Here is a 25,832-nt window from a genome sequence, read left to right on the forward strand (position 1 = left end):
AAAGAAAGAAGAACGTATGGGTATCTTTTTGGCAAACAGTTCCTGGTCTGTACTAATAATCTGAAGAAAGAAATTTGATTTAGAACTCGTGGTCTAAGCGGGAAATAGTATGGCTCCTCTTTCGGTCCTCGGCTCCGTCGCCCTATATGTCCACATTGGTATATCTCATTCACTGAAGTTCCGTTTGGAATTGCAAATCTATTTCTCAGTTTATACGAGAATTGAAATTTTTTTTGTTAAATTTGAGCGTCTTGGGTAGTAATATTTTCAGATCTTAGAATAGGTAGACAGAGACAGATCACGCGAGAATAATAAAGGCTATTGATAAGTTGTAGAACAAGAACACTGTGTTCAATTCCATTTTCCTTTACTTTCCTTTTGTGGCAGCTGCGTACGGTGTTCAATTCCACGCTAACATGATATTGTTAAAAAAAAAAGATCATATAATATAGTTATACTATAACTTTATCACTAAAACGTAGACCAACTCTAATAAGCCTCGTGTATTTCCTTTACCTTTTCCGCGCGCTTTTTATTTTAATGGGCACGGCAGCCTCTCGCTCCCTCCCCCGTCTCCGACTCCGCGCCACGCGCCGCCCGACACTTCGCAGATGACGGCCGCCGCCGCCGACGTCTCCATCCAATGACCCCTCTGCCCCTCCTCCTGCTCGTCCTCCTCATTGGTGCCGCGCCCGCCCCCGCCTCCGCCTCCACGCTCGCTGTCTCGGGCGGCGCCTCGCCCACCGTCTGCGGCGTCGCGGCCGTCAACGGCACCGTCTACTGCGAGCCGCTCTCGGGGGCGGCGAACTCCTCGGCCTCCGCCGTCGCTCCGTACATCGCCTTCGCGGAGGTCTCGGCCGGGCGGGGCTTCGTCTGCGGGCTCCGGGCCGGGGGCGCCGCGCTCTTCTGCTGGCCGCCGGCCGCACCGGGGCAGCTCAGGCGGGTGTACAACGGGCCCGCCGCGCTCGAGGACCTCGCCGTCGGCGCGGACCACGTCGCGGCGTACGACGAGGCCGCGCGGAGGATACTATGGTGGCGCGGCGGGGGGAGGTTCCCCGCGTACGTCGACGGGGGGTTCAGGTCGCTCGTCTCCGGCGACGGGTTCTCGTGTGCGGTGGAGACCAACTCCTCCGGGGCCGTCCGGTGCTGGGGTCCGCGCGGTAGTGCCGTGCAGACGGCCTTCGCGAACGCCTCCGCCGTGTCCTACCTCGCAGCGGGAGGGACCCGCGCCTGCGGTCTGGAGGCGTCCGGCGCCGTGCTCTGCTCGGGCTCCGGCTCGGCCAACTCCTCCGGCGCGGTGCCTCGCGATCTCTACCTATACGGGCTGGCCGTCGGCGACTCCCACGCGTGCGGACTCCGGCGGCCGAACCACACCGCCGTGTGCTGGAGCCTCGGGGGCCCCACGACCACCGTGTACTATCCGGCGTACGGGACGGCGTTCGAGTTCCTCGTCGCCGACGGCAACCTCACGTGTGGCCTCGTCACCGCCGACTTCACCGTGCTGTGCTGGTCATCCACGGATCTCGTGGCGACGCAGGTGCCGTTGCAGGGGATCCTCCCCGGCGTCTGCGTCCGCAACGAGAGCTCGTGCGCATGCGACTACTTGCCGCAGTCGGAGCTGCTCTGCGCGGGCTCCGGCGGCGGCGTAATCTGCGACAGGCTCTGCGACATTTCGCCGCCACCTACGCCTATTTCTCCCCCTCCGTCGTCGACTCCGCCGCCGGCACCATCACGTAGGGGCGTGCCCAAAGGCTGGATTGCGTTCGCCGTCGTCGGCGCGGTGGGCGCCTTCGCGGGCCTCTGCTCCATCGTGTACTGTTTCGTCTTCGGCTTCTGCAGCAACAAGAGGGTGCACAACTCCGTGCAACCCAACATCGCCAGTACCGCCGCCGCACCCGCCGCCGACGACGACAACAACAACAACAACGGCGGCGCCTCGAGCCCCTATGGGTCGCCGAACGGGTCGCGGGCGCGCGGCCTCTTCCGGCGGCAGCTGTCGCGCGTCATGACGCGGCAGCGCAGCGGGCCGTCGTCGTTCAAGGACCAAGCCGAGGAGTTCACGTTCGCGCAGCTGGAGGCGGCGACCAAAGGCTTCGCGTTGGAGGCCAAGATCGGCGAGGGCAGCTTCGGCACGGTGTACCGCGGCAAGCTCCCTGACGGGCGCGAGGTGGCCATCAAACGCGGCGAGTCAGGGCCACGCGCCCGCCGGTTTCAGGAGAAGGAGAGCGCATTCCGGTCGGAGCTGGCCTTCCTGTCCCGCCTCCACCACAAACACCTCGTTGGCCTCGTCGGCTACTGCGAGGAGAACGAGGAGCGCCTGCTCGTGTACGAGTACATGAAGAACGGCGCGCTGTACGACCACCTCCACCCCAAGTCCCCGCCTTCGCCGCCGTCCCCAGTGGCCTCGTCGTGGAAGCTGCGCATCAAGATCCTGCTGGACGCGTCCCGCGGAATCGAGTACCTGCACTCGTACGCCGTGCCGCCCATCATCCACCGCGACATCAAGTCGTCCAACATCCTGCTCGACGGCGGGTGGACGGCGCGCGTCTCGGACTTCGGGCTCTCGCTGATGGATCCCGAGGCGGAGGAGGCGCAGGGGCACCTGACCGTGAAGGCCGCCGGCACGGTGGGGTACATGGACCCGGAGTACTACGGCCTGCACCACCTGACCGTGAAGAGCGACGTGTACGGGTTCGGCGTGGTGACGCTGGAGGTGCTGACGGGGAAGCGCGCCATCTTCAAGGAGGCCGAGGGCGGTAACCCCGTGAGCGTGGTGGACTACGCCGTGCCCAGCATCGTGGCCGGGGAGCTCTGCAAGGTTCTTGACGCGCGCGCGCCTGAGCCCGCCGCGGACGAGGCCGAGGCCGTGGAGCTCGTCGCCTACACCGCGGTGCACTGTGTCCGGCTGGAGGGGAAGGACCGGCCGGCGATGGCCGACATCGTGGCCAACCTCGAGACCGCGTTTGCGCTCTGCGAGGGCAGCGCCGGCGACCGTGGTGGAGGCGGCTTTGGTAATAGCTCGTCCAGCGCCAGCCTCTCCATCACGTCCATGGATGACCGGGAGCATTAGTTTGATGATTTTGCCCATTGTTGTTAATGTAAGTGTTGGAGAATTGAATTGTGTTCGTATTCATTGATAACACCAGTATATAGAGAGTTTACAGGAGCGGCAAAACGCTGAGTACATGGTGATATGGTTTGAGATCCTACATGTACGGGCGACATTGTGATCCATGTAATGCCGAGAAGACTGGGAGGCCAAGTCGCAATGGTTGAGGAAGAACCGATCGTAGGAGACTGCTAACACCCCCCCCCCTAGTCGCAAAGTGGTAGAACGTGAAGACTATTACGAAAGTCGTTGAAGAGGACAGAGGGGAGTCCCTTGGTGATGATGTCAGCGAATTGTGAAGATGAAGGCACATGGAGCACCTTGATGTCGCCAAGGGATACTTTGTCGCGAACGAAATGTAGATCGATTTCGATATGCTTTCTTCTCTGATGTTGTACTAGGTTGGAGGACATATATGTGGTGCTGACATTGTCAAAAAAAAACAATGGTGGCACGAGACAGAGCTTGATGTAGTTCGCGCAGCAGATTCCAGAGCCAACAACATTCGACGACGGTGTTAGCGACCGCGTGATACTCCGGTTCGGCATTTGACCTCAAGATTGTTTGTTGGCGCTTGGAAGACCATGATACTAGGTTGGCGCCAAGGAACACACAGTAACCCGATGTCGAGCGCCTGGTGTCCAGGCAGTCGGCCCAATCCGAGTCCGAATAAGCAATGATTTCTCAAGATGAGGAGCGAAAGAATTGTAACCCATGGCTAGGTGTCCCCTTGAGGTACGAAGTATATGTTTGAGAAGCTGAAAGTGAGGTTCTCGTGGTGCATGCATGAAGAGGAAAATTTGTTGAATTGCGTGGGTTATATCCAATCAGGTGAGAGTTAGATATTGGAGAGCTCCGGCAAGGGATCGGTATTCGGTGGCATTGGGTATTGGGGAGCCGAGGAGGCCAGAAATTCTATATTTAGTGTCAATGGATGTGGCACAGGAGTTACAATTGGACATGTTGGCACAGCTTAGAATGTCCTGGATGTATTGGTCTTGGGATAGGAATAGGCCTTTTGGAATTGTGGTGAACATGATGCCCAAGAAGTTGTGGAGAGGCCCCAAATCAGTCATGAAGAATTCATGGTTGAGGCTATTGATCAAGGATCAGAGCAAAGAAAAAGTGTTAGCCGTAAGAATGATGTCGTCCACGTATAACAAGATATAAGCTATAGAATTGTATTTGTGGTAGATGAACAAGGAGGAATTAGCTCTGGACTACGTGAAACCAATGGATTTGAGGAATGAGGTGAAGCGGAGGAACCATTGGCGTGGAGCTTGTTTTAAACCATAGAGAGATTTATGAAGTTTGCAAACATGAGATGGGCGTGAGGGATCAACAAACCCGGAGGGCTGATGGCAATATACGGTTTCTGGGAGATGGCCATGGAGAAAGGCGTTCTTCACATCCAATTGATGAATTGGCCAAGACTGGGACGTGGAAAAATTCAAGACGGTTCAGATTGTGGCCGGTTTGATGACGGGGCTAAAGGTCTCGGCATAATCTATGCCAGGTTGCTGGGTGAAATTGCAGACAACCCAACGAGCTTTGTAGCGAGATAGGGAGTCATCTAGGTGAAATATGTGGTGGTAGATCCATTTGCCCATGACAATATTTGCGTCGGGTGGATACGGAACCAAAGACCACGGTTTGTTGGAGAGCAAGGCATTGTATTCGTCGGTCATGGCCTTGTGCCAGTGGGTATATTTGAGGGCGCTGCAATAATTGGATGGTATGAGGGAGAGAGTGTCATAGGCAGAGAGATTGAGTTGTTGTTTGGGTAGAAAGATGCCAGATTTGGCGCAGGTTTGCATAGGATGTGATGTAGGAGCTAGAGGTGGAGCTGTGATTGCATGTGAGAGCGTTGTATTGGTGTGAGTGGCGTGTGAGGTAGTTGATGTGGGAGCTCATGGTAGCGCGGGGTGAGTGGGTGGGGAGTTCGGAGGTGCGTCATTATGAGTTGGAGCCGGAGATGTCAGAGGACTCTGCGGTGTGGGATTGCTGGAGATCAAATCTCCTGGATTGGATCCTGAAGCTGAGGCAGAGGTAGTTAGGCATAGAGGTAGTAGATCCAAGGCTAATGCGGATGAATCGTTTAGTGCGCTGGTGTGGTTTGGAGGCGCAAGAGAGAGCTATTGAGTAAAAGGATAAGTATATTCATAAAAAATAACATGTCTAGAGGTTATAAATTTTGGAGTAGAGAGACATAAACAACAATATCCTTTGTGATCATTTGGATATCTAGGAATACACATGGAGTAGACCATGGAGAGAGTTTGTCGGTGGCAACTAAGGTTAGATTGGGATAGCATAAGCACCCAAAGACGCGAAGATGTGAATAATCCGGGACTATGTGAAAGAGGTATTGGTAAGGGGTGGAAAAATGGAGTGGTGTGCATGGTCGGCAGTTATGCAGGTAAGTGGCTGTGCAGAGAGCTTCAGCCTAGTATTTTGGGGGGCATATGCGCATGAGTTAGCATGGTGCAAACTACATAGTTGAGGGATCATAGAGCACACTTAGCTTTTCCATTTTGTGGGGAGGTATATGGACAGGAAAAATGAAATGTTGTCCATCGGGAAGTAAGAAAGGAGCAAAGATTATGATTGTCAAATTCCCAGCCATTATCACATTATATACATTTAATAGTAAGGTGGAATTTGGTAAGAACATGCGCATAGAAATGTTGTAGGGTGGAGGTGGTGTCGGATTTGGCACGAAGAGGGAAATTCCACACATAATGGGTGAAATTGTCCAACACAATAAGGTAATATTTGTACCCAGAACAATTGACAATGGGCGAAGTCCATAAGTCACAATGTATTAATTGAAAAGGAAAATATGATATGGTTTGAGTAGATGTAAACGATAGCCTTACATGCCGACCTAGCTGATAAGAATGACAGACATGCTTATTCTTATTATTGCTGGATGAAATGACAAAAGGAAGGTGAGACACGGAGTGCCGTCCAGGGTGGCCAAGACAATAATGCCATTGGTCAGCGGATGAAGGAAGATGTGTGAGCGCCGTTGGAGAAGATTGTTGGACAGTGGCGCTTAAAGGATAGAGTCCCTTCGAGCTATTGCACCTCAGAATTGTTTCTGTAGTGCTGAGATCCTTCGCAGAGAAACCAAGATTGTCAAATCCAACGGAGCAAGAGTTTTCATGAGTGAATTTGCGTACAAAAATTAAATTTTTGATGAGTTAAGGAGTATGTAGAGTGCGGTGAAGAGAAAATGTGTTGTGGGGGGCAAAAAGACTAGTTGTGCCAAAGCCAACAATAGGGAGGGTGGCGCCATTGCCAACAATACTCTGAGAAGAGGAGGTAGGAGATGGGAGAAAGTAGGAGAGAATGTTACTAGAGTCGTTGATCATGTGTGATGTTGCTCCAGTGTCCATAAACCATTCGCTGAGATGCTGTGGTTGGCTGAGGGACGCTGTGTGGAGGGCTTGGACCAAGCCATTGACATCCTAGGAGGGAGTGAAATCGACAGAAGGCAGGACAGGAGGCTGGTGGAGCATCGGATATGCTTGAGCCGGTGAGGGTGGCTGGGGGCGAGAGCCGAGGACGCTAGGTCCTGTGGTGCCGATCCACGGTAGATGCCAGTAAGGACCGGCAGGCGGTCCCCAAAAGCCACCGAAGTAATACGAGGAGGGTGGTTTGGGCAGACCCCAGCACGTTGGCTCCGTCGCAACCACGTCTGCCACGGTCGAGCCCACCGCCATGACCATGGTCAGATGAAGAGCTAGAGAGATCGACACAAGACATGGAGGAGTCGGTGGAGGGCTAAATGGCGCAATTCGTGACAAGTGCGGAGTCAGGTGGTGGGACGGAGGAGCTTAACTGAGAGAGCTCTTCCATGGTGAGGTGATCACGGGCTTGTTGAAATGTGGGGAAATTGGGTAGTGAGGGCAAAAGTTGGCGAAGAACCTGGAATTTCGGATTGAGGTCGCGAATGAGTTGGTGGACAATAGCTCGATCAGAGACGGGCTGATCGCAGTTAGCAGTGGCAGTAGCAAGGGATTGGAGTTTATGACAATAGGTGGCAATTGACATATCTCCCTGGCTAAGACCATAGAGCTCGGCCTCTAAATGCACTGAACGACTGGGCTTGTTGCTAGAAAAGATGTTGTGCAGATGAAGCCAGGCACCGTATGCAGTAGCAGATTGTTGAAGAACAAGGTTGAGGAGCTCCTCAGAAATGGTGGCATAGATCCACATCAAGACGGTAAGGTTCTCTCGAACCCAGTCGGGATTGTCATGATGCGGGTCATCAGCAGATACATGGGATTGCAAGGCATACCGACCGAGAATGATGAGGAATAGAGTGAGCCACCGATGATAGTTGTTGGCTTGGATATCTAAGGTAAAAGGGAGGAGCGATTTGATGTTGAGTGTGTGAATGGCTTGAGAAAGAGATTGAGGGGTAGTGGAGGATGAGGAGGCAGCTGCGGCGGTGCCGGTGCCGAAGCTCATAGTGAGGAACTAGATCTCCATGATGGAGGCTACTGATACCATGAAAGTTTTGGAGAATTGAACCATGTTTGTATTCATTGAAAACATCGGTATATGTAGAGTTTACAGGAGCTGCAAAGCGCTGAGGACACGGTGATATGATTTGAGATCCTACATGTACGGACGACGTGTGATCCATCCAATGCCGAGAAGACTGGGAGGTCAGATTGCAATGGTTGAGGAAGAACTGGTCGTAGGAGTCTGCTAATAGTTAAGAGCTCCAATCCGTGATTAGCCCGGGAAGGAATGGTGTTCAAATTTGTTGCTTAGTTTATTTTTTGCGGACGAGATGTTGTGTTGTTCCCTCACACATTTTGTTCTTGGTGCCTCTACATGTATTGCCATGATTTCTTTGTCCTTCAAGACAAAACAGGAGTCTTACTCGGAATCTCAATCCTCTCCTTTGGAGGATCCCGAAGAATTCCTCGGAAAGGATGGATCTCAAAAGAATCGAATTGTTTCCTACAAGCTCCTGCACTCTATGCATGCATGCCGTAAATATAGTACCCAATTTTAACTATATGTTGAAAGGAAGCGGAAGCATTCCGTACCATTTTGCTAAGCAAGTAGAGGAAACACGATTCTACACCACTCTTAACAGTTTTAACTGGATGTTGGAAGGAAATAGAAGACGAGCACCAGAAGAAGCAGCTCTGCTCCTGCGTCACAGTGGACCAAATCAAGTGGTATCCAGCTCCGGTCCAAGAGATGGAAAGGTCGGTAGGTCATACCACTGATTGATTCCATGCTGACTAGTGCTGCCATGCAATGCATATGCAAATGCATCTGCAGCACGGTCAATGACAACAGGTCGGTCGATTGGAAGAGGAAGAAGTGGTTGGTGGTTAACAGGGACGCTGCTCGGATCGTCCATGCCAGGCGAGCAGAGCAGGTGGCGTTTGGTCTACCCGGCCGACGAACAAGGTCGTCGTTTTCGACCAGCTTTCACTGTTTCACATCGATTTGGTACTACCCTCCTCTGTACGCATGTAGTACAAACGCCCGGCAAATCGTGAATGAGGAAACCGTCCAATTAATGAGCACGCTTGTTCGTTAGAAACTTGTACGTTGGGCGAAATTTTGCGAATTAATATTTAATTCTAAAATTTTCTATTATTAATACGTGGGACACACAAAGTAAAGACAAAAAATAATGGAAATTTTAACAAAAATTCGTGAATTTCAGTTTTTTAATCGATGAACGAAAAAAATTGTAAAATGTAATTAAAATCCCTGAATTTCAAGTGGCAGCCCATGTCATGTGTTTTTTTCTTTTCTATTATTAGAGTTTTAAGAATCTGCGTATAAAAAAGACCCTACGTGTTCTATTATTAGAGTTTTAAGAATCTGCGTACTAAAAAAGACCCTGCATGTGTTATAAAATTACTAGCCCGTATAGACGCAGGGTCAATGAATAGTTAGCAGCGTTGGTTAGGATTCAACCGCGTGTTTGTATTGGCGGCAGAAGCCTATCGTGCTTTGTAGGCTGCTGAGACGCCTCAACGATTTGGTGAAACCAACGACCTTTCGTTCACTTGTCGCTTCAACAGCAGCTTCTGCTTCTCCCCACGTTTCTATGCTCCTAATTCTGATGCTTACCTGATCATGGCGATCGTCGTATATGCATACGTGAACAAGCGGGCAATGCAACCCATCACTGTTAGCCGATGGAGCAGGCAAAACAAGATCATCGAAAAGATTTGTGATCCGAATGAAGTCGGGTAAGGTAACCGGGAAATGTGATCATTTCATTTTGAGCAACACCAGCACAACTGCACATGCATGTTCTCAAAAAGCAGAGGATGAACAGGAGAAAAAGAAGGTACCTAATGACCACATCACTGAACTTTTCTCACTAAACAAACATGCAGTTTTCTTTGCAATGATTTGCTTCTTCCTTCGATGAATCTATGGCGATACGACCGACCATTAAGTAAAAAATAAGCTACTAGCGGCATAGTACTGCAGTTTAAACATTTATAGCCTTGTTTCTCCATCATCATCCTCGTCCTTTTCCTTTTCGCAACCGCTTTATTCTCGAGGTGTGGGAACACAAGACTTTTTCTTTCTCGCGCCATCCACCAGGAGTAGGAGTATATAATAACCTGGATCCCTTCCCCATTTGTTGTTCTTTCTCTCTCTCTTTCAGCAAAGCGAAAATTAGTATGAAACAGCTAGATATGTAGGCTAATTTGAGTGTAGTGTACTCTTTGGGCCATGCTGTTTTGGACTGGGCAAAGCACGACACGGCACAGCCTAGCCTAAGCATAGCACGGCCTAAATGAGCCGGACTGGATCAACACGATTCATCGGTTGGATTAAGCCTTGGTATAAGGCATGATGAGTGATCTGACCTGGCATGAAAAATGAGTCGTGACTGAGCCGGTCAGGCACGAAAATAGCCCGTCGTGATCACTAGGCCCAATTCCCGCCTCTAATCATCAGTCCTGATCACTGATCAGGCGACGGATGATATGTTTGGTTCAAATTACTGTAAAATCTAGCTAGCTAGTTGTTGGATGCGCATGGCTACGACAGCAAATAAAGCAAGTCGCCAACCTACCGACTTTAATTCTTCTTTAATCTGTTGGCGCAGGGGACAAATCAGTGGATGAACAAACATGCACGCATGAGATACTTCTAGCTATAGACCTTGGTGTTCGTGTGGATCATACGGTATACGAATCCCGATGGCATCGTCAAACGGCGGCGCAAACTAAAATTAGACAATATATGTGATGGTATTTGTTTAAATAAATAATATATCATCGTATTTACAATTTTAATATCCATATTCCGAAGATTGACTTTCGGTACACCAACACGAATACGGGTCTGACCATATTCGTCACACGAGGTACCGAATATGGCACTATACTCGGCACCTCATGTGCCGAATACAACTAATATTCAGCACATGAGGTGCCGAATATGGGCTACAATGCTATATTCGGCATCTCGTGTGCCGAATATGGCCTGGCCCTGGTTGCCGCTCTTTTGATGCTGTCATTTTATGCCGGAAAGTGTTGTATCACATAACACTTAGTGTTTGTTATTTTATGTCGAGACTAGCTGCATCACATAATGTCCACCGATAGAGACATAAAGAGGTGTGTTGCCATTTCATGTTTGAAGCTCTGTTGTGTGGTCATTTTGTGTCTAAAGATATAGAGTCAGGATAGATGTGTTGTCATTTTATGCTTAAAGCTCTGGCCACTTCTTGTCTAAAGGGTAAGTCAAAACATAGGTATGAACATATGTCATGGTTTGAGCCTAAGCACATTAATGTTAGAAATTGACAAGTATCAATAAAATTAGAAATTATTTGTTAATTTAAATATATATTTCAAAATTCTTAATTCACCATATAGTCTCAAAGGCTGTGAGCAGCTGTTAATTATCTAGATCATCTCAAGATGACGGTGGAAAGTGGCGATGTAAACTAGTGAAAGAATACCAATTTTGCTAGTTCATGCTATCAGGTAAAATGGTTATCGTCGCCGAGGTGGTGATTAGAAATTGTGAGGATGGGTAGAAGCAAATCCACTATAATCTTTAGGGTCCTCAGTGTCCTCTGGAGATGGAGGCCTCGAAAAGAGGGGTCGTAGTGGCATGAAATCGTTGTCCTCATCGTCGTCTTGATCTATCACGGTAGGAGCACGTCCTATTTCCTTGTTGATCGTACATCATGTTGATGTGGTGCGTAAATATTCTCTTACAGTGTTTCTTGAACCTTCTACTGTATTGCTGCTAGAATGTCAAGGCATTAGTAGCATGAAATCATCGTCCTCATCGATCTTGTCATTTTCTGGTTGAATAGTAAAGGGCGCCCTTGTACCACTTAGGTTCGCTAATCTTCGTCATCTTTTACGCGAACCAGGCATCACACCTCCGCCGAAGAGCATATACATCATCAAGAAGTTTGGGATTTCTTTGTTGATCAACTCAACGTCTTCCGAGAACGCCTAACGCAAAAGAGGAGTATTTGAATCAACGGGAAAAAAAAGATAAGCATGGTGATCAAATAGAAAATGATAAACCTGGATGTGGAATGCATACTGCTTGGGAACATCGTCATTCTTCTTTGCCTCATAGAGAAACCTAGCACAGAAGGATGGTTGGCTAGTTTGCACACCCTGAGATACATTTAATGTCACTCATGCAAGAGGATCCTAAGGTCGTCGGTGGTTACATGTTGGAGTGGAGCGGTTAATGCGGAACAGAATGGTCTTGTATGCAATTTGGACACGGTTTGGATTAGGTTGTTCTCCTTGAAGGGATCATTCTTTCCTCCATGCAAAATCTGCAATGAGGCATTTAATGCTATATCGATCGTTGTAGCTATCCACGAAAAGCTTGTACTAGAAGATCCCGCCATAGATTTATTGCTCCTTGACTACAACGTTCTGGCTCTGCACCAAAGTACGAATCCCTTATTATTTAAGAAACATTAAATATCGTAATTAATATGTAACAATGCTTAATAAATAAGTAATAAATAAAGTTATATGCCATAATTATTTGACAAACATTAGATAAATTAAAAATAATTATATTAACAATATAGTGGATAAGACATAATAGAGATGACTACGGAAAGAAAGTGAATAATACATGTGTCATGAACAAGTACAAGTACACTGCCTACTCGACGACGTCGACGCCGCATGCAATCCCTAGGAGTGTAAGCATCTAACAGGTGTGTGACCCTCATCCACTGGCCTCTTAGAAGCTCTACAAAGCTATTGGCCTGCATTGAAGCAGCCCAGTCAAAATCATGTGGGCCGCTCCAGTTAGACGTCTGCTGCGTGGAGTCAATAACATCATCGTGATGTGTTGATATTATAGGTGTAGGTGTCATCGTAGTTTGAGGAGGTTGTGTCCACTGCAAGGGCTGCGAACCCAGTATACACTGCTCGGACTCAGGAGCCTCCATGCACTCCTCGGCTTCAGCACCGGAACGTGACACATGATGCTCCGCAGCTGAAGATGCCTCTCGCGACTGTGTCCGAACGGGTTCCTCACGAGCATTAGACGAGCGCATGCTGTGGGAGGCACGGGACGGGTCCATGGATGATAGGTCGTACCCCCTCGAACGCGGGGCACAACCACATAGACCATGTAACGTGGACAACAAGCGAGACTCTCTCGTCCTCATGTAGTCCCAGAGAGGGTTCTGATCCCTTCGCGTTGATGACCCACTTGCTTCCCCACTTGCTTGCTCCGCATGCGTATGCATTTCGTACGCTGCTTTGGTCCATATAAGATGAGGGTCATGTCAGTAATACATAGGCTTAACTAATGAAGATCATTAGAACTACCACATCACTTACCACAACATGAAGAAGGCGGACACGATCCTCAGGGAAGGGTCTGGGAGCCGGCTCTATAAGTCCGCTGAGTAAGGTGGCATAGGTGCGCGAACGATACCACGAAAGGTACTCACAGTACGTGTCATCGTCGTATTATCCAGCAGGAACGATGACATCCACCGCGGCTAACTCTGTCCACCTGTTTATGTGCTTGGCATTAATGGATGACCAATCCTGCGTACCTGCAGTCCCCTGTGTACTCCTCCTGTACGTGACATAAATATTTATAATTTCTTAACATAGATCACTTAAGGTAATAATGGTACGTACAATAACAAACTTACTCATACGCCCGTCCAGCGTCTTGTGAGGGAGGTACTGAAACCAATTGTCGGTACCCGAACTGTCTCTGTACATGCTAAAAAAATAAACTTCCACGTTGTTCATGTACAACAAGAAGTATCTGGTCATCCATAAGTGTGAGTCACACAAACAAAGGGATGCGATGAGACCTCCAGTCGCAATTTTGGCCACTCGTGCCATACGCCATGGATCACACTCCACGATATCAACGCTGAGGACGTCTAGATCACTGATTACCCGGGAGTAGTTACCATGGTCTTGCTGCTGACTTCATCTCAGCCTGGTATGAATCCACCGATACCCCGTCGTAGGTCTCATGTCATCTGCAACGCCATCGGAGATGGGGACAGGATAGTAGCTCTTGCTCACCTAATGTCGACAAACCGGGAGGTACTCCCAGCTCCATAGCTGTAACAGATGTAGGCAGCCTGTAACAGATCTCTTCTTCTTTGACCGCTGGGTTGCGGCACACAATCCTCTGTATGTAGCAGCCAGCACAACCGATCCCCAATTGTAAGATGTCGGCTCATAAGGACGTAATGCGAGCTGGCGTGCAAACCATACAATATGAGGGAGGACATAATCGTCTACCGTATTACAGAACATGTTGTCTCCCAGCAGGATATACAAGTACACCTCATAATATTGCATAACTGTAGCCTCGTTCATATCTGGTGGGCATGGACCAAACTGTGACAGACCATGAATTCAGGACATGGAGAGGCCAACATCCTTCATATCATATTGCACACCAAACCAACAAAATACAGAGGGTCAGTGAAGCATGAATAGCACTAAAGCATATGAAGTGAATTACATAACAAATAATTACCTGCCCTGAATGTAACTCTTCTACTGCTTCTTTGTTGGTCGCGAAACTACTAACGGGGCACCATGATCGGTAGCCCGGTCAGTATGACCACGTCCCTCAATGTTACGGTCATCTTGCCAAAAGGAAAGTAGAACGTGTGCATCTCAGAACGTCACTAGTCCACGAGAGCTGTGAGCAGTGGCGCCTCAATCAGCGGGAGAGGTGTCCTACCACCACTAACCATGGCAGCTCCGACCATCAAGAAAGCGAACGGTAGTAGTCCTACCCATGCAGTGGCTCGTGGAATCGAGGGTCTAACTCCTTAATCGTGTGCATACTCCTGCCACATAACGGAACCAACTGCAAAGGTATCCAATACATGTACTGAGTAAGTAACTAATTATTGTGGCAATTCAAAATCACATATAATCATTGTACCTGCTGCCCTGTGAAAATTATCCTCCCCTATGGTTCTCGTCGTACCTCATCTGAAGAAGCGCCAGAAGACGAGCGTGAGCCATAACAACGATTTCAAGCTTCATAGTTCAATAAAAAAAACATAAGAAAACGTAAGTACTCTAATTTATCAACTTAATATAATTTATCAAATCTAATTGATCGGCTTAAACAATCTACTTACTCTTATTATTATTACTAATCTATATTAATTACCTATATAATCTAAGTGCTTACTATCACGCTGCTGCTGCTCCTCTCCTTGCGCTGCTGCTCCTCCTCTCCTTGCGATACTGCTCCTCACCTCGCGCTACGCTGTTGCTCCTCACCTCTCGCTCCGTTGCTCGCATCTGCTGCTCCTCGCCTCTGCAGATCCTCCTCACTCCTCATTGTGTAGCGGGTTGCAGGCAACATGACGCACCGAAAGTAGCAAAATGACGCGCCCACACGCAAAAAGTAAAGCAACATGCATGCATGTTGGGCATTTGCGCAGAAAGTAAACATTGAAGTGACGGCAACGCGACAAAAGCAGACGTGACAATCGGGGCCAGGCCATATTCGGTACCTCATGTGCTGAATACAACTGATATTCGGCATATGAGGTGCTGAATATGGGTTACAGTGCCATATTCGGCACCTCGTGTGCCGAATATGGCTGGGCCCGTGTATTTTCGGCGTACGGTGTACCGAAAATTAATTTTCGGTAAATGAGGTGCCGAATATGGATACTAAAATTCTAAATACGAAGATATTTTGTCTATTTCGGCAAATATGGTCGTGTATGTTATCTAATTTTGGATTTTTGCCTCAAACAACTCGTACCCGTGCTAGTCCAGCATGGTGGGGTCCAGCGTGCCTGGGCTCGCGAGAGAAGAGTCGTGCCAGCACGACACGATGAGCTAATCGTGCCTGGGAAGCGCGGTCTAAGGCATGACATGGCCTTCACTTGAGGCAGCCGAAAGCTAGTCACTCCTCAGTGGAAAGCGTTGTGTCATGTCATTCTTTTTTAAAAAATATTATTATTTTATTGAAAAATTGCAAAAATATTATCTAAAATTCAAAAATTGCAGAAATAATTGTCTATCAGCCCATAGAGTGCTTACTAGAGATCTGTCAATACTCCACATGCTGACAACTTACATGGCAACGAGCCATGGGGCCTGTCAACATGCAATATAGGCTCAAAGGGCATGTCGACACACCATCAGTTGACAGGCCCCCTGGGAACACGTATGCCAATAGCGGTGTTGAACCTAACTGGCATGTTGGCAAGCGGTTTGTCCATAGACCTATTTGCACACCAAGTGATGACATGTAAATTTTTTTTAATTCACTTACTTTTTTGTATTGAACTGTTTTTCAGAAAAAAAAATATTTAATGGAAATTGCAGTGGAATACGACATAATGGCATAATATTGAAATATTGATTTATCCTACCATGGCCATTCAATAAGACAATTTTATTTGCGCAAAGCACAAACGAGCTCCATACCGACTCTAACAACAACAATGATATGTTCGTTACAATTTTCATACCAACATAGACACGTGGTGACTATAAATTTAATATGCCTTACAGGGATTTAAAGAAGTCATTTACAATCGACGCAAACCACAGACATGCCACATACAGGCTGTAACAGCGATATTGGTATGTACGGTACAATTTTCGTACTAACCTAGACATGTACTGATTTTAAACCTAATATGCCTTAGAGAACTAAAACTAGCTGATTACTACTGGCACTTGTCGGTGGGTGAACACCGCAAACGGGGATCCTGAGGGACCCCCTTTGAGATTCAATTGGGGAGCTGATTCTGGATCTACCTCGTACTTGGATTTAATGCGAATATGTGAGATCTAGGCGGGACGGATGATCGTCGGCTAGTGAGAGTAAATGCTCAAGGGAATTTAGACAGGTTCGGGCTGCACAGAGCGCAATACCCTACTCCTGTGTGTATGATATGCTATTGATACTCTTGGAATGCCTTTCTCTGGATCTCTGAGTTACAAGATTTTTTGTCTAAGTCTAGAGCTTCGGTCTTGCTTCGAGCTGCCCTGTCTCAACTTGACCTCTATCAGTCGTCTTGCTCTTCCAAGTCTGCCTTTCTACGAAGTGCACCCCCCTTTTATCCTGTTGGGGGAGGCTCGGCGTGCCCAGAAACAGGGGCACGAGTTCTCATAAGCCATAAATGGAAAGCAACCGTCATGGGGCTATAGTTTGACGTTACAGGGGTTGAAAACGCGCCTTCGCTTGGTCCTGTCGCCCATTACGCCTAACTTTAGCAAGTGCATGGGGGTCCACCGGGCAGCCGCCGAACTGCCCCGCATGCTCGCTCGGTCAGAGTGGATCTGACACAGCAGCGGGGCAGGCGATACGCCTCAATCTCAGTGATGATATCTCCAAACCGTTTCCCTTATGGGCCCCGCAGGGTGACGTGCGATGGGACCTATCGCATTAAATGTCCCCACGCCTTTCTGCCAGGCGGTGGTACGGACTAACGTACTCAGTACGACAGGCGTGGGGGGAGTGGTTGGAAATGACAGACCACGCTCTCTCTTAAATGCAGCATCGGGTCTCTCACCGATTGACACCTCATCGTTGATCCCTTGTGAGGTCCACCGGCAAGGGGCTTCTCAGGGAACTCTGGGCTTGGGGATCACTGTTCATGACCCCGAGCGCCCTCTCCCGGATAAGTCTCTTCTCGGGTCCTCGGGGAACTCTGGGTGCTCGGGGACCACTGTTCATGGCCCCGAGCACCCCTCCCGGAACTGCCTCTTCTCAGGTCCTCGGGGAACACTGGGTACTCGGAGACCACTGTTCATGGCCCCGAGCACCCCTCCCGGAACTGCCTTTTCTCGGGTCCTCGGGGAACACTGGGTACTCGGAGATCACTGTTCATGGCCCCGAGCACCCCTCCCAGGACTGGCTCTTCTCGGCCCTCGAGGAGATGGTCCCCGAGGAAAGACGTCACGTGACATTCTGCTAACCTGGCCTCGGGACTCAGGGACCCCTGCTTCCCATGTCACCGACAGCACTCTAGCCTTAGAGAATTGAGAGCAGCGGGATACTTTTCCTTCCTCGCCGCCTCAGGTCTAGCTTCACGAGCCCGACGTGCCCTTTCGCGTTTCCTCTCCCTATCTGCCTCACACGTCTCCTCCTTCAAACGGTTCTCCTCCTCTCTCAGCTTTTGTTGTTCCTCCTACATGTTTTTGCCGGTAGCCTCTCTCCTCTCGTTCGCTTCCATTTCATGAAATCGTCACCATACCGTCCGGTGTTGCGTGTGCAGCAGGAACACATCTGCTTGACTATGCACAGTATCCAGTCACTGTATGAAGTCATATAGTGGTGATGGAGACTAGCAAAGAAGAAGAAAATCATCAGTATTAAATGACATGGGAAAAACCCCGTGTCAACCACATTGTCATAAATTGTTGTCATTGATTTGAATATTTTTAGCTTCCAAAGCTCCCACTGCCATCCGGTTTCACGACGCCTAAGAATCAAAACCTTGACCGTCAACCCCTATTGTGCCCGACTAACTTGCAATAGATTATACAGCCACCCAAACACTTCGGCCTGCCTCATCACTCCTGAACTATTCAGTGATGTGTCCATACACTGGAAGCTACTCAAATCTACTCCATTATCATAATGCATGACATATCCATAACTGTAAAAAAACTCTGAAACCCACTACGACCGACATCCCTGATTCAACAACCATACTATACTCCGTCAGTTCAAATAATTCTAATAACCCTACAAAATAAAATGCACTACATTATTTTTTACCTCAACATTTATATTATATATATATCCATCAAATATAATCACTATTATACAACAATTATACCCTAAATGTTCAACAATGCATATTGACATCACATTCTAAAATCAATGTTGCAAAAAAATCATCTAATGTAAACATGCCTACAATTTTTTCATATCCTAAACTATAAAATATTTCTACTACAAATATGTCTCCAATCAAATCAAATGGTCTATTCTACATATACCGACAATTTATAAACAATAATGACAATATTTCAAATTCTACATGTTTCAAAAAATCTACTCTAAATATCCTAACAAATGTACTTTGAATGTTCCACACGTTCTACTAGAAATCTTCTAAACATTCTTCTATAATTTCCTAAATCTTAAAAAAATTCAACTCTAATTTTCATACAGATTCAAATGTAACTATTGTACTCTAAATATAATAAATATCATATTCTAAATATGCCATGCAATTTATTGTTCCAAATTATTCTTAATTTCTAAACTAGATCTTACTATTCTAAAATTTCTAACTATTCTACATTTTCTAACTATTTTACATTGCCCAACAAGGTAAAATTATTCTAATCTAAATTTTCTAACTATTAACAATATCTGAACTAGGTCTACCTATTCTAAAATTTGTACTCGTTTCTAAATTTCCTACTCTATCTATTCTAAATTTTCTAATCTATTACTCTACATTTTGTACTCTACCTAATTTCTCCTACGATCTTCTACATTGAAAAAGTAAAAAAAAAATAGAAACCAAAACACACCGCTATGCGCCCCGCGCTCGCCGCCGCTCAAAATTGCGTCGCCGCCGCTCGGAGTCATGTTCGACAACGGTCATTCAAGGAACACGAACGGGCACTCGATGGCCCGCCAATTATTATAGATCTGTCGGCACGTGGAGTGCCGACAAACCTTACGTGTCAGCTGTCTATGTGTTCATCTATCAGCACACGGAGTATCGACAGGCTACCGCGGTGCATCAACTACTGATGTGGCATCGTGCTTGCACTAGGCCCACCACATATCGGCACTTCGTGTGCCGATAAGCCCTGGGCCCACTGTACACGTAGATTGTTGGCACGTGGAGTACTGATACATCTCTAGTCGGCACTTCGTGTATTGACAAGCAAGTATTTATGCAAATTTCGTATTTTGGAAAATATTTTTATAATTTTTTTATAAAATAATATTATTTTAAATTTTTTTGTTGTGGATAGATCAGAAACGAACCCACCAACAAACAAGGGAGAAAGTGTTAGCTGGATATGGACATTAGAATCTAACTCGGAAAAAAGAATTAGACACATAAAATATAATTTAAAATCCGATTCGAATTTAGAGAGTTCGAGTTATAAAAAAAATTAGACATAAATGTCAGGTAACACTCAGGAGTTTCCATTGTCGCGACAACGATAAGCAGCAGCTCATAGTTCGATCCGTTGCAGGTCGTTGCGATGGCTCTTGCTTGATCCCATCTGCGTCTACTACTTTTGGCCGGGTTATGCGGATGGCTAAACTCGACAGGCAAATATTCCTAACACGGACATATTTTCAGGTCTCACCGTCACCGAGAGAAGAAGACGCATTCTTTGCCAGTTTGAGATATAAAAACATCCCTCTCATTTTCCACTTTTTTATACAACAGAATTTCATTTTTTTCAGTAAATAGATCAGAAATTAAGATGAAGCTTATTTTCTCGATTTTACATCCTGTTTGGCAAAGCTATGCTCTACATTAGATTTTGTGTTTGTAGCATTTAAGTTTCTATTTTTAAAATAAGATAAAATAATTTAAGTCTCTATTTTTAAATATAAATAAAAATAAAAATAAAATAGCTTATTCAAATAACATTGGTGTACTCGCGACTTTAGCTCTAAGTAGTATAGTCAGAACGGCCAACGACTCCAAGTAGTGTAGTCAGATCAACCAATGGTATAAGAAAATTGGATTTTTCGGTAGATATTTGTTAGAATGCTTCATCAAAAATAAGGTTGTGTCCAGTAGTGTGGTCATCTTGATAATAAAATATGGATGCAATATTTATATGAACCACATTTTTACATTTCATACGATTTAGGTCAAGTTTGCCAGAAAATAAAAAAATATAGTATAAACTAGTAAAATCGTCCTATTTATACTACTCTCTAGATAATTGAACAAGAAAAAAAAAAGATCCTACCAAAAACTAACAAAAAGTAGATAAACTAGTTACCAACCAAAGGAGATCTTATTAGCATTGCTTGATAAATAAGTCTATATTCCATAATTGTAGACAAAAGATATTAAAATGACAGTTTCACTTTTCTGCTTATTAGAAAAAAGAAAAATAAACACTTTTTAAAACACTGTCTAAGACACCTATATTTAATAGGTGTCACATTAGAAATTTATCAAAATATATGTCATAGTTCATTCACTCTAACTGGATAATCGCAAATCCAAATCTAAATTATCAAAATATCCTCCTCTTTGTCCTACTCTCAAGATCAGGAAAACATAAGTCCAACCAAAAACCATCAAGAAACAAGCCAACCACCAATCCAAAACCCTCGTGAGAGAAGGGCGGAGCAAAGCCGTCGCCGGCGAGAGCATCATCCGTCGCCGCCGATGGGGGTGGACTACTACAAGGTTCTGGGCATCGGCCGTGGCGCCTCCGATGACGAGCTGAAGAAGGCCTACCGCCGCCTGGCCATGAAGTACCACCCTGACAAGAACCCCTCGCCGCAGGCCGACTCCCTCTTCAAGCAGGTCTCCGAGGCCTACGACGTCCGTACCATCTCCTCCTCCTCCTCCATTGCCGCCACCTCGTCCTGCCAAGAAACCCATCTCCTCATGGCCTCTCTCTCTTTTTGCCCCCCATCGCAGGTGCTCAGCGACCCGCAGAAGCGCGCCATCTACGACCAGTACGGTGAGGACGGCCTCAAGGCCGGCGCGCCGCCGCCCTCCGCATCCACGCACGCCGCCTGCGCCGGCGCCCACGGGTTCCGCTTCAACCCGAGGAGCGCCGAGGAGATCTTCTCCGAGATATTCGGCGGGGCTTGTCCCCGCACCCCCGGCGGCGGCGTTCCCCACGGGTTCCCGGGCTTTGGCGGGGCCGGCGCTGGGGAGGCGTCTAGCGCGGCGGCGCAGAGGAAGGCGCCGCCGATCGAGCGGCAGCTAGCTTGCAATCTGGAGGACCTGTACAAGGGCGCCACCAAGAAGATGAAGATCTCCAGGGATGTACTCGACGCCGCCGGGTGAGACCGCTGATTCCTTGTCCAATTTGTTTTCTGCACAATACATACTGATCATGACAGGATCCAATCCTTGCCATGATCTCCACTCACCGCTTCCTTAGGTTGCTTAGCTTGTTTTTTTTTTTTTTCCAGTTCAGTCAGCGTCAGTTAGTCATCAGTCTTTGCTGTATTTTCGGTCCGTTTCAGTTAAGACAAGTTCAGCACGATCCTGGGATGGCATGGCAATCGTGGATCGTGGTGTGCTTATTTTTCGGCCTCAATTTGGTCATGTAATCGTGCTTTGTTTACTCCTTTATTTAAAGCAATACAAGCCTAGAAAATCGCTGCAGCTTCGCAGCAAAAACCTCAGTTCTGAAGTTCTGAACTTCTGTTGCCGAACAATCTTCAGAGAGCGTTAGCAACTGATAGCTGTGAGTGATTCCTGTGTTTTTTGAGCGATTGGATTCCCAACAGATCACAGGATTTAGCATTATGTTCTTGTGTAAAGATCGAAGCTTTAGTTCTTCCGGTAGCTCATAAACATCAGAATTGTTTCGGTCTTGATGAGGGTGAGCAGGTCTGATTGTTGTAGTAGGGATTAGTTCAAAGTACTAGCCCGTGCCTGTTTTTATGGATCTTTCAAATTCCAATTTTGGCTTGCATATTGGAGATGCTTCTGTTGACTAGATGAAAGACCATGTCTTTTTGCTGTATCCATCTGCAACGCTCTGGACTATCTGGATCATTGCCATTGCTATTTAGTCATATACTGGCAGAGTGTAAGGGCAGGAAACAGTGAGGAACATGAGAGGAAAGGTTGAGAAGAGAGGAACTTGATAGACCTGGTAAAAAAAGTAGAGAGGAGAGAGGGTGAACTACAAGTGATGTTTAACTTGTCTTATGTCTCTTATAGGCTACAGCGCTCCTAATTCTCTCTATTGAGTGACCTTAAGAGAATCTTTTTGTGTTTCAATCCATGACATTTCTGTTGCATGTTGCCTCTTGATACTTCCTCATACTTTTGGATAATATATGTTATGTATTTCGACCTTATCCTTCATTCTTAATCCGTAGCTCTATGGTTTGCTTCCCAGGTAGTCAGGCCAGAACTCTGTTGTTAGCTTTAACCTTGACCATCATACATGATTTATTTGGAGTTGGCAATATGCTTCGGATATGACATTGGGGTGCTTATATGATGTATATCTATTGTACGGTGCATAACTTGTGTCACATGTTGGAGAAATCTTATCTATGTACACCGCGGCATGGTGCCTCTGTCCTCTTGCAATATGATTTGCTTGAGCTAATCATATGGGCTTTCCAGTTTCCTTATGTTATCCTCCTCAGTACACATTTCGGGATATTGCCAGAACCCTGTAGTGTACAAATAATTTCGGGATATTTTATTACAAACTATCTGATGTATTTTTTTTCACAAAAAATAACAAAACGTCACTTTGGCACCTAAACACTTAAAGTCGGCTGCTAGCCGCAAGGTGCCACCCTCCTGCCATACCACCCCACCACCTGCCTAGCACCTATCTATTTTTAAAATGCCACCTAAAGATCACTTGTATGGTCCCTTGACAAAATCATAGCCATGTATTTGACCATCTAACTTGTGAGACTATTTAATGATGTTTTTTTTTTATGTTCATAACTCATGCTTACAACTGCAGTTATAGATTCTAGTATTCTATTGAAAATCGAGTTTGAAGGGTATCATTTTGAGATCTCCGTAAGACGAAATGAGGGGTTTAAGGCATAGTAGCTTCAGTAAGGGCCTAAAGGCTTGAGCTTCTGTCAAACCCACACAATATAAAAGGATATCAGAGCATTCGAAGGCACACATACTTCAATAACTGGGCTTGTACAGTTGAGAGATGATTCGGTGAAGATCACTGGAGGTGGACAATTGTGATTAATTTCGTAACTCAGGATAGATATATCTTGGTGCAGTGTTTACTTGTTAATTTACTGTGCTGTGGTTCTTAGTTCCTAGGTATTTGTGTTAATGATTCAGTACTAATGTGCCTCCAGAAGTTGTGCATGTGGACTTATGAGTTATGAGAGCACTTGAACTATGAATCTGTGATATGTTACTCATTTGGAAAGAAGCTACTAGGTCATGTAGTTGACTTAAAAATTATTATTAAAAACATTGAGGGACACGGATGGATCTCTGTGCTCTGACGAAACACAAGTATGGCAAGTTGGTGGTTGGAAACATGTATTCGATCGAGGCTAAATATAAGACGATCTAATATGAAAACACATGTTCTCAATGAGTTTGGAGTAGCACTGCAGGAGATTTCCCGTGGTGTACAGTTTTATTTTGTATGTTTTTTTAGCAACATTTAGTTATCATGATGGTCCAAAGCTATTGTTTGAAGTAGGTCCATAACCACAAAGGGATGGATGGTGAATAAATTGTGTTCTGAATTTTTTTTACAAAAAGATCCTAATGATGTGGTACTTTGGAACACAAAGCTTAGACAAAATGATGTAGATGCAGTTTGTTTGTTTGGCCCTATTAAGAAACGTCACATTTAGGGTATTGTTTTTTAATATGATTGATGATTATTGCATTTATGTTGGGTAGTGATTTATCAACTATCAGTTGTTACGATGTGCTGGATGGATAAGACTGCATCAATTTATTATGTCAAGTTGCTGGGATTTTCTAGAGTATATGAAACTTTTATTGGTTAACTGTATTGTGCAAAGCTTTTAATTTTCAGGGAAAGGCAAAGGTCATTATTTCTATGTCTTCTTTTTTTTTTGATAAAATATTCTGTGTTTTTGTGAAGGAAACCAACGAATGTTGAGGAGATCCTGACGATAGATATCAAGCCCGGATGGAAGAAGGGTACAAAGATCACCTTTCCTGAGAAAGGCAACGAGATGCGTAATGTCATACCTTCGGATCTAGTGTTCATAATAGAAGAACGGGCACACCCCAAATTCAAAAGAGATGGGAACGACCTTATTTACACTCACATGATCTCTCTTGTGGAGGCATTGACGGGTTGCACAGTCCAACTGACAACTCTGGATGGACGAAATCTGACTATTCCTGTGAAGTCCGTTGTCAGTCCTACTTATGAAGAAGTTGTGCAAGGCGAAGGGATGCCAATCACAAGGGAGCCGTGTAAGAAAGGGAACTTGAGGATCAAGTTTCAGATCAAGTTCCCCACTAATCTAACAGCTGACCAAAAAGCAGGGATCCAGCAACTTCTGTCTTAACTTTGTTGTACAATGTGAGCCTGTGTTTATTTGTTTGTGGAGCAGCTCTAGTTACATTTGTTGAATGTACTATCACTGTTTTAATGCTAGTGTTGGCATATTCTTTCCTATCTCTTGCAAAATTATGCCCAAGTGCTTACTGACAATGGAGTTGAATCTACCTCTAGATCTTCAGATTCAGTTGTGCCTTTGTGGCAGCATCAATCTTGCAGATCTTCTGACGCTTCATCTTTCTCCTAGTACCCGCTAGGTAGTCATAGATGTTTTTTGGATTATCAGTTGCATATTTGTTACATGGCAGGACACAGATTCAACCTCATGTCTCAGTAGTCTTGTCAGGCATTTCTTGAGAACACCACGTTGCCGGGTATCTAATTCCTCCATACATATAAACAGGTGGCAACTAGCAAGTGACTGTAAGCATGCTTACTGTATTGATTTGAAAACTGCATCAACTGTAAATTGTTGCACCAACAGCAGATGCTGCTGTTCTCTTCAGCCCTAGGGTTGATGAATCCTGATGAGCTTCAAGGCCTGCTGCTGCTTATGTTCCTAGGTAATATGCTTTCAGAAAGATCCCGGCCGTCGCATCGGGTGATCGTTGTCAGTGCAGGATTGCATGTGAAACCAGGAAGGGGATGCTTTTGGATGAAGTTTGTCCGAGCGGGAGCCGTCCTCGTCGCAGGTTCAGAGCCTGAAGTTGATGGCACATTCGGTGGCTCCCAGTTGCCCAAATTCCACGGGCTCCCTGAGAATACCTTCCAATCTCGCCGTCGCCGTCCCCGAGGCTGAGCCGGCTTTCCGAGCGCTGTCTCCCGGCGTCTCCCTCGCCGGACTTTGTCGTGCGTGGCGGTGGGAAAAGGCGCCCTTTGGCGCCAAATTGCGGCGGCGTTGCGCACCACGCGTGTTGTGGCTCGTCCCTGCGTTGCTTTACGGTTTCTGATTTCCTCTCTCATTCTTGTAGCAGAGCAAGAACAGTGGCATTGTACTTTGGTGT

General features: G+C 46.5%; 2 protein-coding genes across 2 annotated transcripts; both read left to right on the top strand.

The window, feature by feature from the left end:
- Positions 1-506: 506 nt before the first annotated feature.
- On the top strand, positions 507-3,175 carry LOC133885710 (putative serine/threonine-protein kinase-like protein CCR3). The gene has a single exon (XM_062325444.1). It carries the CDS (start codon positions 644-646, stop codon positions 3,068-3,070), a length of 2,427 nt encoding a protein of 808 aa, XP_062181428.1. The 5' UTR covers positions 507-643; the 3' UTR covers positions 3,071-3,175.
- Positions 3,176-20,812: 17,637 nt separating this feature from the next.
- LOC133885199 (uncharacterized) lies at positions 20,813-24,945 on the top strand. The gene is made up of 3 exons (XM_062324872.1): positions 20,813-21,137; positions 21,237-21,607; positions 24,400-24,945. The coding sequence occupies exons 1-3, from the start codon at positions 20,979-20,981 to the stop codon at positions 24,833-24,835; spliced, it is 966 nt and encodes a 321-aa protein (XP_062180856.1). The 5' UTR covers positions 20,813-20,978; the 3' UTR covers positions 24,836-24,945.
- The last annotated feature ends 887 nt before the right edge of the window (positions 24,946-25,832 follow it).

Source organism: Phragmites australis, chromosome 11, assembly GCF_958298935.1.
Source record: "Phragmites australis chromosome 11, lpPhrAust1.1, whole genome shotgun sequence".
Classification (NCBI taxonomy): domain Eukaryota; kingdom Viridiplantae; phylum Streptophyta; class Magnoliopsida; order Poales; family Poaceae; genus Phragmites; species Phragmites australis.